The following is a 17,030-nucleotide window of genomic DNA, read 5'->3' as shown; positions in this document are numbered from 1 at the left end:
GTCAGTCCGCTAATAAAATTTCTCGACTTCCAGGATAAGCGCTCCGTGGTTCCTGGTTCGTGTTTACAATAAATTATTTCAATTCGTTTTTCGCGCAAGCCCAAATTCGGTAGCTGTCAGTCCGCTAATAAAATTTCTCGACTTCCAGGATAAGCGCTCCGTGGTTCCTGGTTCGTGTTTACAATAAATTATTTCAATTCGTTTTTCGCGCAACCCCAAATTCGGTAGCTGTCAGTCCGCTAATAAAATTTCTCGACTTCCAGGATAAGCGCTCCGTGGTTCCTGGTTCATGTTTACAATAAGTTATTTCAATTCGTTTTTCGCGCAACCCCAAATTCGGTAGCTGTCAGTACGCTAATAAAATTTCTATAACTTTATAATCTTCTCATAATCTTTCTGGTAGATTATATCGATAAAAAAATTATATCAAACCTTACACATTATTTTTGATTTGTTCTTATACTGAAAATATTTATTACTATTCAAGGTATAACCTGAGATGGTTGAAGGTGGTCGGAGGTGGACGAGGAGGAGGACGAGGAGGACGAGGATTTGTGCTGGGTGAGTAAAACACTTTTATAATATTTGATGGCAATTGTAATTATATTTCATCTGAAATATTACAAACTTGTCAGGTTTACACTAAATTATTTCAATTCATTTTTCGTGCAAGCACATATTCAGTAGCTATGAATAATCTTGTACAATTCATTATATTATTAATTAATTGATTAATTACATTAATCCTTACACAATATTTTTGATGTGTTCCTATACTAAAAATATTCATTACTATTCCAGGTATTACCCGAGGTGGTCGGAGGTGGACGAGGAGGAGGACGAGCTGGACGAGGAGGAGGACCAGGTGGACGAGGAGGAGGACGAGGTGGACGACGAGGCGGCGGGGTGGGTCGTGGGAGAGGACCTCTCCTCTCCTCAGAGGAGGGGAGGGGGAGGGGGAGGGGCAGGGAAGGGGGAGAGGTGGGTGGGGAGGGGGAAGGGAAGGGAAGGGGCGGGGAGGGAGAAGGGACGGGAAGGGAAGGGAAGGGAAGGGGGAAGGGGAAGGGGGAGGGGGAGGGCGGGCGGGCGGGCGGGAGGGTGGGGGGGAGGGCGGGCGGGAGGGTGGGGGTAGGGCGGGCGGGAGGGAGGGTGGGGGGGGAGGGAGAGAGTGGAGGACGGATGTCGATGCGAGCCCGTTAGAGTTAATAGAGCAGTACACCCCCCCCTTCTGGCGCCCGCCCGCCCGCCCGCCCGCCCTCCCTCCCTCCCTCCCACCCTCCCTCCCTCCCGCCCTCCCACCCGCCCCCTCCCTCTCCCCCTCCCCCCTCCCCCTGCCCCTCCCCCTCCCCCTCCCCTTCCCCCTTCCCTTCCCTTCCCTTCCCGTCCCTTCTCTCCGCCCACCTCTCCCCCTTCCCTGCCCCTCCCCCTCCTCTCCTCTGAGGAGAGGAGAGGTCCTCTCCCACGACCCACCCCTCCCCCTCCTCTCCTCTGAGGAGAGGAGAGGTCCTCTCCCACGACCCACCCCGCCTCCTCCTCGTCCACTTGGTCCTCCTCCTCGTCCAGCTCGTCCTCCTCCTCGTCCACCTCCGACCACCTCGGGTAATACCTGGAATAGTAATGAATATTTTTAGTATAGGAACACATCAAAAATATTGTGTAAGGATTAATGTAATTAATCAATTAATTAATAATGTAATAAATTGTATAAGATTATTCATAGCTACTGAATATGTGCTTGCACGAAAAATGAATTGAAATAATTTATTGTAAACGTGACAAGTTTGTAATATTTCAGATGAAATATAATTACAATTGCCATCAAATATTATAAGAATATTAATTAATTAATTAATAATATAATAAATTGTATAAGATTATTCATAGCTACTGAATATGTGCTTGCACGAAAAATGAATTGAAATAATTTATTGTAAACGTGACAAGTTTGTAATATTTCAGATGAAATATAATTACAATTGCCATCAAATATTATAAAAGTGTTTTACTCACCCAGCACAAATCCTCGTCCTCCTCGTCCTCCTCCTCGTCCACCTCCGACCACCTTCAACCATCTCAGGTTATACCTTGAATAGTAATAAATATTTTCAGTATAAGAACAAATCAAAAATAATGTGTAAGGTTTGATATAATTTTTTTATCGATATAATCTACCAGAAAGATTATGAGAAGATTATAAAGTTATAGAAATTTTATTAGCGTACTGACAGCTACCGAATTTGGGGTTGCGCGAAAAACGAATTGAAATAACTTATTGTAAACATGAACCAGGAACCACGGAGCGCTTATCCTGGAAGTCGAGAAATTTTATTAGCGGACTGACAGCTACCGAATTTGGGGTTGCGCGAAAAACGAATTGAAATAATTTATTGTAAACACGAACCAGGAACCACGGAGCGCTTATCCTGGAAGTCGAGAAATTTTATTAGCGGACTGACAGCTACCGAATTTGGGCTTGCGCGAAAAACGAATTGAAATAATTTATTGTAAACACGAACCAGGAACCACGGAGCGCTTATCCTGGAAGTCGAGAAATTTTATTAGCGGACTGACAGCTACCGAATTTGGGCTTGCGCGAAAAACGAATTGAAATAATTTATTGTAAACACGAACCAGGAACCACGGAGCGCTTATCCTGGAAGTCGAGAAATTTTATTAGCGGACTGACAGCTACCGGATTTGGGGTTGCGCGAAAAACGAATTGAAATAATTTATTGTAAACACGAACCAGGAACCACGGAGCGCTTATCCTGGAAGTCGAGAAATTTTATTAGCGGACTGACAGCTACCGAATTTGGGCTTGCGCGAAAAACGAATTGAAATAATTTATTGTAAACACGAACCAGGAACCACGGAGCGCTTATCCTGGAAGTCGAGAAATTTTATTAGCGGACTGACAGCCACCGAATTTGGGCTTGCGCGAAAAACGAATTGAAATAATTTATTGTAAACACGAACCAGGAACCACGGAGCGCTTATCCTGGAAGTCGAGAAATTTTATTAGCGGACTGACAGCTACCGAATTTGGGCTTGCGCGAAAAACGAATTGAAATAATTTATTGTAAACACGAACCAGGAACCACGGAGCGCTTATCCTGGAAGTCGAGAAATTTTATTAGCGGACTGACAGCTACCGAATTTGGGCTTGCGCGAAAAACGAATTGAAATAATTTATTGTAAACACGAACCAGGAACCACGGAGCGCTTATCCTGGAAGTCGAGAAATTTTATTAACGGACTGACAGCTACCGAATTTGGGCTTGCGCGAAAAACGAATTGAAATAATTTATTGTAAACACGAACCAGGAACCACGGAGCGCTTATCCTGGAAGTCGAGAAATTTTATTAGCGGACTGACAGCTACCGAATTTGGGCTTGCGCGAAAAACGAATTGAAATAATTTATTGTAAACACGAACCAGGAACCACGGAGCGCTTATCCTGGAAGTCGAGAAATTTTATTAGCGGACTGACAGCTACCGGATTTGGGGTTGCGCGAAAAACGAATTGAAATAATTTATTGTAAACACGAACCAGGAACCACGGAGCGCTTATCCTGGAAGTCGAGAAATTTTATTAGCGGACTGACAGCTACCGAATTTGGGCTTGCGCGAAAAACGAATTGAAATAATTTATTGTAAACACGAACCAGGAACCACGGAGCGCTTATCCTGGAAGTCGAGAAATTTTATTAGCGGACTGACAGCTACCGAATTTGGGCTTGCGCGAAAAACGAATTGAAATAATTTATTGTAAACACGAACCAGGAACCACGGAGCGCTTATCCTGGAAGTCGAGAAATTTTATTAGCGGACTGACAGCCACCGAATTTGGGGTTGCGCGAAAAACGAATTGAAATAATTTATTGTAAACACGAACCAGGAACCACGGAGCGCTTATCCTGGAAGTCGAGTTTCACCGCGTAGCGGACCCGAAGCGCGGGATCCGGAAGGTTGAGAACCCGGTACTCGAAATACGTAGCGGACCCGAAACGTGGGATCCGGGAGGTTGAGAACCCGGTACTCGAAATTTGCGGAGCGCGACTCTCATACGTCCGCTCTACTGCGCGGTTGTTTCGAGACTGAGGAATTCGGCTAGCTGATTTCAGGTCGGTAACGTCACTTTCTGAACATCCGACATCCAAACTTTGGTATTAAACTCTAATACTATGTATGATGATGTATGATGTACGATGTATGATGATATGATATGATGTATAATGCTTTTAGTTTTCACGTTTCATACAAGAAATACACACTTCATCTCTCCTGCCGATTCCAGACTCAAGCAGCCAGGCCCTTCGATGGTCAGCCGTTGACTGAAGATATATTCTTCAGTGAACGGGTCGGCTGATAACGCTGCCGTTCTGCGACAGTTGGATGATGAAAGATTTCGCTCGTATCTTTCAAATGTGTGTTAAAATACACTCGAAGTGTTAAGAAGCGTCGTTCTTTCTCTCCCTATCACCTTTCTAGGTCTTTAAATCACTACGCAGCGTTAAATACTGTCTCATATAGGAAGCATCAATTTCATCTCGTTCAAAATTAGCGCATCCGTGATGTATTACAGTTACTCTGAATTTTTTTCCATCCGAATACTTTTCGAAAAACAATTCTGCTTCTCCACCCAACGTAGATACTTCACTTGCGACCAGCTAAAACAGCGTTTCGATTCTATGCCTACGAAAATTGAAGATCGAGCGAGCAAATGAAAAGTTGTTGGAATAATTATGAATATCAATGTTATGGAATACATCGAGCGCGTATCGAATAGAATCCTATTCCGAAATGAATAATTCTTCCATTTTCATATTGTAGATGTATTATTGTAGGTAATCTAGTTTGTCTCCCGGAAAATTGTAAAATTTATAGTATGCATCACGTATTAATCGTAAATGGATCATATACATTAATATCGTACATGGACCGCATATACATAAATACGTTTTGGTCTCTGCATCGTTATTACATCTGATCTACTATTATTTATGATTTAAGTATACATTCTTCTCTCGGGTACCTATACTTTAATTAAATCACTGTTTTTCTACGAATGTTTGAAGAAATTCATTCTCATTATTAATTTCTTGTATCGCCGACATATCGGTAAGCACACACAGGCTGAGTACTGGCTTGGGCTTACCATTGCGAAGACTGTGTTACTCGGAAGGTGAATGCAACCAGCATCATGTCGAAATCGGTAACTCTCTGATATGCTGCAATAAGTTCTCAACTCTGTTGTTGGAACATCTCAGGGTGCGCTAGCGCACGACGATTTTTGATTGACACACCAAAACCCACAAGGGCAACTGTCTTTGTATTCTTCAGTCAACGCCATTGTATTTTTGGAGAAAATTTTCGCGATTTTGAAAATTTCTGGAATTAATCCTTTGTTGCGGTATATTGACGTAATTTGGCGAGTTAAATAGATTGGGAGCTTTCTGAATACGCAGCGTGCAACGGAATAATTCAAGTTACAGTCAAAATATTTGAAACTATTTTCGATGTTTCGTTACTGCTGGTTTCTACCATCCTTTGATCTCTTTTACGCGTTCTTGATAGACGGATTAGACTAGAGAAGTTTTTATGAATTGATTCCAAAATGAAAAACTTGTTGCACCAACGATTGCGAAAAAAGTTCTACGCTGTTCCAGATTCCTGCTTCAACCCCTTTGGCGTCCACCTACTCTAGAGTAATTTGTTCTCTCTGAATCCGCGACACAAAGTTCTCTCCCCAAAATTCCAAAGCAAATGAAGGCCAACACCATTGGATTTCTTCAGCTCATCTCGGTGAATGTTAAAAAGAGCTCAAAGGTATAATCGAAGTTGAAGAACGATTGTCATAGCAGCATGGATTCGAAAGTGTTTTCATTTGAATTATTTTTGTTTTCGGGATGTGCCCTAGTGAGTTGAACTCAATTAATGACGTTTTGTACATCCATTGTCGTTTGCGTAGACCCGATTGTTGGTCCTTATTGCGTTACTTTATCCTAAGAGGAGATGTGGAATCATCAAAACATGACTGACAATTAAAATATGGTAAGACATCTAATTTGTTTAATATTATTTCTTTCCAAGTATTATTATTATTATCATATATGGACCAATATTCACAAAGCATTTCATTTGTGTATACGTGTGTGTATGTATTCTTTCCTTCTTATGAAATTATCATATTGAATTAATAATACGATATATAATGTAATAATACATAAGATAACATTAATAATACATAATATAATTGATATCCGATAGACATTAATATGAACAACACGTAGGGAGACAGCACGTATACATCAATGTATAATAATAATATTAATAATAATATAATAATAATATAATAGTAAAATAATAATAATTATTCCAAGTATTGACCATGTTTCATAATATTTATAATAATTTTGTAAGTCAATTTTTCATGTAGACTTATATGTGGATGTGTGTGTATGTGTACATAGGATAATTTTGTTACATATTACATGAAATATATCATAGTCATTAGAGGCTTATAAATATATACAGATTTATGTACAAATCTTGAATTTATAATTTCCCACGTTGGCCCTCCCGCTGGCAAAATATGAATTAGAAAAAAATGATAAAGCAACAATACCGCCCGAAACGAAAGTACGATTTTATTATTTCAAATTATAACTGGGATATGTTGTTTCTTAGAAGCAAATGATTCTCTAGAATTTAAATCATATGGTTATAATTTATCTTTCACCAATTCCTATCATGGAACAGTTTTAAATTGTATCTCAATAGTTACTTTTCTTAGAATATCGGCAAGCTGTTTGCCCCATTTTTTCTCCACTTTCATCTTCTAAAGCTTAGGTTTCGAGATGATCTCGCGAAACGGAGTTTTTTCATGCTACCACGGGTGACTCTATGCCTTATATTAACCGGTGTCAGTCGGTCCCAATTTCAGAGTGACACTTCCGCTTCAAGAGATCTTCCCGGTATGTGTATGCATACATACGTGAGTACGAGTAATTTTAGTATATAGGTTTTTGACCGTCTTAATTGATGATTATTGTGTATTTTGAACATTATAAGAATTTGTTGAAAATATAATTTTTCATGAATGACTGCTTATAAACGGTAACACTTAGAAATATTCTAAATTTCTCGTTTCCTCTCAACGTTTCCTTTGAATTGATGTGAAAATATACTATTAACAAAGTTCATATTACTATATAAAATAGGCATAAGACGTTTTTATTTTATTTCACGCAAATTCAACAAACGTTTATTTTTTTTTGTAGCTTATAGTGGCTGAGTATTTTTTTTTTAACAATTATAGCAACAAATAATATGATTGGATGATCCTTAATTCAAAATGGTATACATGTGCATGTCTATTATATATATATATATATATATATACTATTCGATTTGATTAGGAACGTTATGAATCGAATAGAGAAATTATCGTTTCGCCATAACATAAAGGTAGGTACTCGATCGCTTCGCGAATTGTTTACAAGATTTTCTATCAAAGTTCACTACGTTTTCAGTTTCGCTTTGAATTTATATATCGTATTTTGAATTAAAGACATCCAACAGTAACAATATTATCAAAAAGTTAACAGTTTAAAAAAAATTAGGTCTAACAGAGTTTTACATTCGGTATTCAGTCAGTTAGCATTTTACTATGTATATTTAATTATTTAACAATTATATTAAAATATGGGCATTTTTTATTTTTATTATTCATTATTATTATTATTATTATTACTGTTGTTGTTGTTGTTGTTGTTGTTCTTGTTGTTGTTGTTGTTATTATTTACTCGTTTTTTTCATATCAGATCTGTATTTTGGAATCATCATCAAATAGATATTTTTTTTCTTTTCTTCGCCCGTGCCGTTTGGTTGTTTGTTTCTTCTTCTCACTTTTCATTTTGTATTCACAAGGCAATCTCATGATCATACATGATAAATTTACCTATAGTATTTCTGTAATAATATATTCGTGTTGTTGTATTCATTGTTTTCATATTTCGAACAGATGTTTTTATTCTTTATGTACGAATTACCTTATATATTACTCGATTTTTCATTCTCTAGTTGAATAGACATATATATTCAAAAATTAATAAATCATTTATATTTATTACTTTATTTGGCAGTTAATGTCGCGGGTTCTTAACTGTTACAATGATTGCTACAACATTTTTTCTTCTTTAATATTTGACCAAACAAGACATGTTCATATAATTTTGTACTGTTCTCTGTCCAAGGGAACTCACGGGTGTAAAGATAACAATTATTATACAGTTATGATTTACATGCGTCAATTATGCAAGTTATGCATATACAAAATGCTATAGCAACACGGTACGTAAAAAAAAGAAAAAAATTTGCAACATTCTTCGCTACTTTATGCAGAGACTCGTATTACGACACGATCTCCGGGGTATTTTCTATCAGTGTTTTTGTCAAAATATATAGGTATACGTTAAAAAAAAAAAAAATAGAAAAAAAACGGATTCTTACAAAAATTAATAATTCAGTCTGACGGTTCTTCATTTTAGTCTACCTGTAATCCCAGTTTAGGTTAATATGATAAAAAAAAAAAAAAAAAATACCAAACTTATCTCCATCTCACCAGGGCACAAAATTTAATTTGTTCAAAGCGCAGACCAGCTGCTCGGTGGGTCACGTGCCCTAGTTTAAACAAAATAATAATCGTCAATCAATCAATCAAAATTCTTCAGAATTACGACAGTTAATTAATTAATTAATTAATTATCAATTAAATATTTAATCGTTATTGGAATTAAATAATTTATGCTTGCATATTTACAGACAGTTTTGTTTGTTTGTGTGTTTTGTTGCTTTTATGTTTTTTTTTTTTTTTTCATTATCATTTTCATGAAAATTAACTAATAGTTCTACATTTTGTATTCGTTTAAATTATTTACGTATTAAGAGAAAAAAGAATCTCATTAAAACGGAAAGGGGTGTTGGCAACTTTTCAAATTTAATCCTTTCGTTTTTTTTTTGTCGTTTTTACTGCTTAGCTCGTGGTAATTTCACAATTCTCTTTGTTTAATAAGTGCTTATCCATGGCTTCTGACTAAACACTTGATTGTATAATATGGTACTGTAACAGAATTTTGTTCCAACCGATCCTTATTAAGCAGCGTGTCGTACATTAAAGGTGTTTAAAGTGAAACGGGTAAGCCATTTGTTGACATATTCATACTCATTACATTTTGTGTCGAAAGATATGAAACGGTTCTTTGCTCAAAATGATGATTAACAAAAATAGAGAAACTTGTGCCCAATTTTTTCATCACTATAGACCGCGGTAATGTTACTCATACACCACATGGCACAGTATAGTGATTTGCGTTTATTACTATAAAGTTTTTTTTCAATTGTTCATCCGTCTATTTTGTTCTTCTTTGTTTCTTATTGTGAATATTACCAGACACTTCAATGGTAATATGTAGTTCGACATATCACGATTTAAAAATAGTGTCAACATATGGATATGTATAGAGGTAAAACTTCTGTTACACGTACCAATTTTTTAAACAAGAAATAACGAAATCGCAAGTTTCGTTAATTGGATCTTTTTTATTTAATTTTCCTTTTCTTATATTCACTCTTATAATATATCTACTAACATTTGATATAATTGAAAATAAAGTGTTATATCTCTATTTATTTACTATTTACACTTCGACACCTAGAACTCGATCTACAACGTACTCGTACCTTTTAGGTTCTCCGCTACCACTCTCCGATGCTTCTTCCGACGATTTTACATTAACTTCAGTCTGACCAGCCTGACACTGTGTATTGCTACTGTCTGTCTCCAGGCTGGGTTGACTCAATTTTTCCGCCGTCAAGATTCCAGAGTCATTCGCGGGAATATGACTCACACTATTTGTTTTGGTTGTAGCACAATTTGTTTTAATCGCACCACTAGTATTATTTGTTCCTGTGCTGCCACTTGAAGAAGCAGCTGACGCGTTATTTGTTAAATTAGTCAATAGATTATTTGACACACTATAAACATTGGTTTTAGAAACTCCGACAGATTGGCTGCTCGCTGGTTCCGACATATGTCTTCTATGCGGAAGTGACGGCAGGGTTGTTACATTCTCAGATATCAAATCCTCCGAAGGTAGCACCGGTACATTCAGGTTAACGCGTGTAAAGAATGCCATTTTTTCTCTAAAAAAAGAAAACGTAAATGCGTTCAAGAAAATGTGAAACATTTCTAGTAGATTGTGTAGATTTTTTTGGAAAACTCGGCAGTGAAATTTGCCAAATAAATTGACGTTTGAAAATTGTGATTACTTACTTGAAAGAAATAATATCTGGTTTTCCCTTGCCAGCTTTAGTTTTCCGCAACTTATATATTTCCTTGGATGTCTTCTTCAACATTTTTTCCACCTTTTTATCCTCAGCGCTTTTCCCGTTCTTCCCGCACTCGGCTTGTGCCATAAGATTTTGGAATTTGTGATCTTCCAACAGCCACGTAGCAAGATCCGTATCCCCCTTTTCTCTGGCCTGTTCAAGCCGCTGTTTTAAATCCCTCAATCTACCCAATTCGTCATGCAAATTGGTCAGCCTTGCGTGCTGCGCTTGAAGGTCTAATTCAAGATCCAGAGAAGTTCTAGCTGTTGAATTAAGATGATTTGATTTTTTCGAAGTTGTTTTACAGCTCAAGGCAGAAGAGGGTCGTCGCCAACGCAAAGAACGTCTCTCAACCGAGTTCCGCTGGAAAGGACCACCGCGCCTATAAAGTGGCATACTGCTATCGCTGTCACTGCGGTTCAACTGTAAGATGAAAAAAAAATTCTTTCATTATATATGACTTCAATGATAGAATTGCTGTATGTATGTGTTTGACAGTGGATAGTGGTTGATTATTCATTACATGCTTACCCTGCAAATGTAATGATTTCTGCTGACCGCTGCACTAGGAGAGAAAGTTTGGCTGCGTTTAATGACGATGGAATTCTTATCGTCATGAATAGCTCCAGGAACAACACCTGCGGCTGACAATTTTCGCTGCTTGCCTTGTTCGGGAATGAAAATACACTCTGTGTTCGTTTCCTTGTCCTGTGTTTGATTCTCTTCTTCCGCTAGTTCTTCGTCTTCCTGTAACAAAATATCGTTCGCTAGTTAAACGATGCACCGAATTCACTTTCACACATTTTGTTTCGTCGCACATTCTGTACTGACAAGTTAATACAAGGGCATCGGTGATAACTAACCTCATGCTCTAATACATCCTCTAAAACGTTGTCCTCTAACATAAACTCTACAATAATTCCCTCCTGGTCACTATCTTCACTTCCGCTATCGCTATCCCCATCTTCATCTTCCTCCTCGGGACTTCCAAGACAGTTGGCCAATTCTTCAAGGCGTAGAGCCACAGCTGTTTGCAATTCTTCGCATCCCTGATTCCGTGTTAAGGTAGAAGTTTGGGAACTTATTATGGTACTCTCGTCGCTACTTTCCTCCTTTGCATTTTGGGTTTGAGTACTTCTGTACATTGAAATATCTGACTCTTGTTTGTCATGTTTACCCTGCTTGTTAGCGACTGTACTACCGTTACTTGTCGTATCGGATGTAGATGGCTGCATAAAGCGGAAGGAGAGGATGTTGTACCACTTGACGCTCGGTGATTCATGACTGAAGTCTGCCAGTGAGACTTGGGCTGAACCCTGATGAATAGATAAATTTGAAATTCATTTTTAATAAGATTCGTTCAATTTTTCAAATATTTAATCCGATATTTCCAAAAATTTTATCAGTATTTCAGAGCTTCAGAAGAGTCATAACTCACCAAGCACTCCTCAGATTCACCGCCAGTGCACCAAACATTAACTTGCAAGGTTTTTGTGTATAATTTGTTAAGCGGCACAGATATTGGAAATGTTTCTCCAAATGTAGGTTTTCGCAAGTCTGTTACAGGCTTTGTGCAGTACATATGACTGACTGGAGGTTGCATCGGGAGTAAGGCTGCTTTAATATATCTGTAACATATAAAAATTACCCTTGTGATATACGGTTTATGGAATTATTAGAGAAACATTTACACTTTCAAGCGATCATAGCCACACCTACAGAGAACCGTTACAAAAAATATCTTCCAAGTTCTCAGCGATAACGAAAAAACGTCGATTAGTGAATGAAAATGATATTCACTAATATGAATAATAATTTTTTTCAGAGTCAAAATATATTCTATGATATTGCTAATTATTGAAACGCCGTATTATATAAGGCCCAGTAATACCTAATAGGCAACTGACTGTGTAATAATACCGAGGATAGACGGAACCAGTAAACGTTACATAATATTGTCAACCAAGGTATAGATCAGGTGGTCATTGATCTAACAGCTTGGTTTCATAATCGTATTCCAATTCTAGAAATGTTAATGACTTTCTGAACAAGCATAGTATGACATATAGAAATGATGTCATCCATTGATTTCACTGATAAATATTTGCTATCTTGCCATGTGATGTTTAAAAATTCTCCTTTCTACTAAAGAATTTCACTGTTTTTCACGTTCTGATGGTATATGGTGACAATGTGTCAAGACTAACTTAAGCTTTGCAGTTTTTTCATATCATCCAGGAAACATATGTTTATCAGTTTAGACAAATTAGTTGTAAAAACTGTCGCAAATTTCTGCTATGGCCTAAATTTTCAGGTTTCGTTACAGATTTAATGAAACAGTTTTTCTAAATGATGGTCAAAAATAATACTCACTAATTTTTTTTATCAACAGCTCCCGATGGTATAACAATACGAATACCATAAATTGGTTTTATTACTAACAAGATTTAATTGGCAAGTGCACAAAAGGTACCTGAATTCTTGTGTTTTCCAAGTCTGCGAAGCACAAATCGTGCATTCAGCAGTTCGTTAACGATAAGCATAATAATGCTTGTAAAAATATTTGCATACAAGTGTATATGATGTAAGATCGGTGGAATTAAAGTGTCTGTCCACTGTGCCACCTAGGAAGTACACACAATCAGCAGCAGCCCACGCTCTTCACTTTCACCATAATTTAAGCAGAACGCATTTGTCTAACTATAAACACATACAATCGTACTTTAACAGTGTTTACATCACAGTTGTTCAAACCCATTCACTTTCAGACTTCAGGGTTAAAAGTCGTACAGAAGTATTTCCAGTAACGACGGATTCAATATTTACTAATAATTAATGTTCTGTTTACCCTAGATCTATTCGTAATTTTTCTTCTTTGTGCTTGATAAATTTTTTACTCACACTTGCGTGTTGTCGGGAATAAATAGCGCAGCCAAGTTTCTTGCACGTTCTATTCCAATGTGCAGCAACCCGTCGCTTACTGAATACCTGAAACACACGACATGTAAGAACGTCAATGACACGGATTTTATTACCATTTTATGTCGTCCTAGATATTGAATAGAGAACTCGTTGAGAGGATGGGTGCAGTTCAAATATCATCACTGTATATTTACAGACTTCTACACACAGCATATTTCGCAGGATTATTCGAAGTAATATGCAATTGAACCTTTTACCAAAGGTCTTTTACTTTTTTAATTGGAACACCGAACCGTTAGAGGTTGCAAACTTGAAATTTTCGAAATGCCTGTGTTTGCTTATCCACTGCTACGAATATCAGGAAGTTTAAAAAAATAAATAACTCACCTTAGCTTGATTTGAACTTGCGCCGTCTCCAGGTTCATTTCACCAAGGGCAAGCGGATCGACGCCGAGTAATCCGGACAATCGTCTTCTGTTCGAGGCTTCAAAAACGCCAGAGTCACCAGCGACACTTTCGTCAGACACAGCCGCTGACACGGATCTAGTGTTGGTACCAGAACTGCTCGCTCTAGACCTAGTTCCGTGTGGCGGAGGTGTTTCGCTAATAGGTGACAACGGCGGTTCCTGCGGTAAAGGCATTGCCGGCCTGCCCAATCCGCTCCCCTGCGACATGTTGCCGGATTGAAATTCTACCGGCGGTTGCGGGCTCAATTTCGAGTGCTCGGAATTCGCCGACAACTGTTCCTGAATCGCTTGCTGGCTCAGTCTAAGCTCGGCCAGTTTGTCTTCCAGCTGATTACGATCCAGCGGCGAAGCCGAGGCGAGAAGCCTCTGCTGTCTCCTCTGCTGTTCTACCTGTTCGTACGCAGGCGGTGGACCCATAGGCGCGTTCTCGTAGAGAGGCGAAACCGGCGGACTAACGCTGGATAAACTTGACCTCGGCGATAGGCTAGGCTGTGATCTGCCAGGGGACGGCGTTCCGAGATTCCCCAAGTTCTGATCGGAACCCCTGAGCAGTCTCTCAACTCGTCTGTGAAGATCGACCATGTCTACCGGCCTCTCTTGTTGAACAGGTCCGAGATACTGCGGGCCTCCGTAAATGTCGGTGAAGCTTAGACCAGAACTAAGAGAACCTTTGCTGCTCGTCGTGCTGAGACTGCCCAAACTTGAGCTACTGCTTACGGACAAGGTGCTGGCACTGAGGGTCTTCAGCTGACCCTCCAACAGAGCCATGGACCTCAGGGCATCTCTGAGCTGCTGTAGCAGCAGCTGTTTTTCCTCGTGAAGTCTTACCCTGTCCGTGATTGTTCTGTTGGACAATTCAAGCGCGGTGTTTAGGTCCTGTTCCAGCTTCCTTATTTCGCCCTGTATGTCCTTCATGTCTTGCTGAGTTCTTGTCCTCGGTGTTATACTCCTCAGTTCCCTCAGAAGCTGTTCTTTCTCTTGGAACAACAACAGCTTGTCCTTGTCGCTTTCCGTCTGACCGGGAATCACCTTTTCCTCCAAATCGGCGAGCTGCTGCTGTATATGTTGTATCCTTTTCCTCGCTTCGTCGTACTGCAATCTCATCCTGGCCATCTCGGCTAGCCTAGTACCGATGGGTACCAACTCGCCGGACAAGTCGGTCTGGGATGCGGTGCTTAGTTTCTCCTGAGGAAGACTCAGTGTGCTCGCGTCGGGACTTCCTTCGCACAGCTGTAGCCTCGTCAGCTCGTCCTTAAGCTTTGCCAACGACTGCATGAGCTCAGCCTTTTCTTTTTCGCCAGAGCTAAGGGATTTCTGTATGTTCCTCAACTCGGTCATGATGGCTTGAGCCTCCGTGATGTTGTAACATCCACCGTTGTGCGCGTTCAACTTTTGCTCCACGCTGATAGGAAAAAAAGTCACAGGGGGAATGTAAAGAGTCTCGTTTTTCATCGAACATTTTTTTTTACCAAAGATCTGTTTAGGATCGGTGGATGACTTACCTAGCAAGAGTATCGACTCCCCGCTGGGTGCAGTTCATCTCTGCGCGAATTTGCTCCAGTTCTCGCTTGAGCCGCGAGACGCGGCTCCTGGCGAGGGCGACATCGGACTTCAGTAAGTCCGGGTCGTACTTGGTACTCAGAGAACTCGAGCTGGAGCACACTGGATTAAGAAACGTTGGATTTAGGAACTTTCAAACAGCTTCTCAAGAAACAATATAACGATTTTGTTGACCACGTAGTAAAAAGTGATTACTACTTACAACTTGTGCGAGATGCTCCTAGGGTTGTCAGAGCATTGTTGAGGTGATTGTATTCGTCTTGAGCAAGGCACAGCCTCTGCTGTTTGACATCGTAGATTTCCTTCTTCGCCTGAAACAGAAAATAGACAAGATTACGTCACAGATAAGTTAGAATGATTTTTGACAGTAGCCTAGTCAAGCAAAACGAATCTCTATTCGAACAAAAAGAAGTTCACCGGGCTGACTGAAATGTTAAATTTATTGAAATCAAAAGAAAACTACGTGCAGTTGCATTGTGTTTTCATAAAAACTGTCAAGTTCAAAAGCATTCTATTCAAATCGTACAAGGTGTGTTTTGTTTCTATCAAGGAAATGGGATGTGTTCTCATAAATTTTTGAATATCAAGAAATAGAGAGCGCCGTTAATTACATCTCGAGCTTCCTCTGATTCCCCGAAGCATTTCTCTGATAACTGTTATTATTCTACGGATAACGTGATCGAAATAGTCCGAGTACCACGATGCCCCGCAGCTAGCGTGCCAGCCTTGCAACATGCGTGACTTGCAATAATTAGGTCATCGATCGTTTTGGTCACTGCATATATCGAATTAAACACGATCAAGCCTTTGTACTAAATTCCCCGATTAACTGCACCCAGCAATCTCTGTCTAGATGAACCACAACTTCCTACTCAGCAAGTTTATAATGTAGGAAAATTCGAGCAGTATACGTTGCGCGCCGACAGCGAACGCAGAGTCAAGCTGCAGACAAGTTTGACTTCACACAGATTCAATACGAACAAATTCAGAGTAAGAACGTCAACTTTTGTGTTTGTAAAAATTTACAACATACAGAAATTTTCCACACAATATATACTGGTAAACGATAAGAATAGTTTTTATTGTATAATAGTATAAAGACCTCGCGTTGTTTTCGTCAACTTTTACAGTAAATGTATTTTTTTTTTCCACTTTTAAAAAATATTCCTGACGTTGACTTTAAACTGCTTGCCTGTGTTCAGTGCAAAAGAATTGTAAAAATTCTTTTCTTGTTTCTTTCGTCGAATAGATTAGGCTTTAATTGATGCATTTGAAATAATTGTTTTCATATAGGTAGAACAAAGCGATTTTTCCAAATGATAAGAAATCTTATTATTATTTTTAATATGGTCAATATTAATGGAAACGTTGCTATTCAAGTAAACACGTGCATTCCTGTATGTAAACAGTCATCGTCAAAGCTATAACGAGTTCACGTCTGATTTAGCAAGACGTCGATTATCTACTTTTACTCTCGTCCTGCCGAGACAATATAACAAATTTTTTTTAAAACAAGAACTTGAAACAAAAAATACTTTTAAAACAAGAACACTCAAATACTCGCTGCGGTACAACAATTGATCGGAAAAAAATCCATTCCATCGATATGTGAAACGTGGAGTATGCACACTGTAATAAAGTTATTGAAATGCAACGATGTTTCGAGAAAATTATACACACGTAGATCT

General features: G+C 38.9%; 1 protein-coding gene and 1 long non-coding RNA gene across 8 annotated transcripts in view; one reads left to right on the top strand and one right to left on the bottom strand.

The window, feature by feature from the left end:
* The window catches only part of LOC124221312 (uncharacterized), a 149,430-nt gene extending 143,171 nt beyond the window's left edge, over positions 1 to 6,259 (top strand). For 2 of the 3 annotated variants that reach the window (XR_011177438.1, XR_011177437.1), the window contains 2 exons: positions 488 to 561; positions 802 to 856. This is a non-coding gene — a long non-coding RNA (uncharacterized lncRNA). Of the gene's footprint in view, positions 1 to 487; positions 562 to 801; positions 857 to 5,670 lie in introns of those variants that run through there. The other variant, XR_006883786.2, reaches the window with a different exon arrangement.
* Positions 6,052 to 17,030, bottom strand: part of kibra (WW and C2 domain containing protein kibra) — a 63,488-nt gene continuing 52,509 nt past the window's right edge. For 4 of the 5 annotated variants that reach the window (XM_046631175.2, XM_046631177.2, XM_046631176.2 and 1 more), the window contains 9 exons: positions 15,545 to 15,653; positions 15,285 to 15,444; positions 13,703 to 15,184; positions 13,295 to 13,381; positions 11,832 to 12,021; positions 11,257 to 11,709; positions 10,925 to 11,140; positions 10,338 to 10,816; positions 8,807 to 10,207 (listed from right to left, as the gene is read on the bottom strand). In XM_046631175.2, coding sequence (XP_046487131.1) covers positions 9,703 to 10,207; positions 10,338 to 10,816; positions 10,925 to 11,140; positions 11,257 to 11,709; positions 11,832 to 12,021; positions 13,295 to 13,381; positions 13,703 to 15,184; positions 15,285 to 15,444; positions 15,545 to 15,653 — 3,681 coding nt within the window. In that variant the 3' untranslated portion in view covers positions 8,807 to 9,702. Of the gene's footprint in view, positions 8,687 to 8,806; positions 10,208 to 10,337; positions 10,817 to 10,924; positions 11,141 to 11,256; positions 11,710 to 11,831; positions 12,022 to 13,294; positions 13,382 to 13,702; positions 15,185 to 15,284; positions 15,445 to 15,544; positions 15,654 to 17,030 lie in introns of those variants that run through there. The other variant, XM_046631178.1, reaches the window with a different exon arrangement.

This window comes from Neodiprion pinetum, chromosome 6, assembly GCF_021155775.2.
Source record: "Neodiprion pinetum isolate iyNeoPine1 chromosome 6, iyNeoPine1.2, whole genome shotgun sequence".
Lineage (NCBI taxonomy): Eukaryota > Metazoa > Arthropoda > Insecta > Hymenoptera > Diprionidae > Neodiprion > Neodiprion pinetum.
The sequence above is the reverse complement of the archived record's forward strand: the minus strand, read 5'-3'. Positions and strand labels throughout refer to the sequence as shown.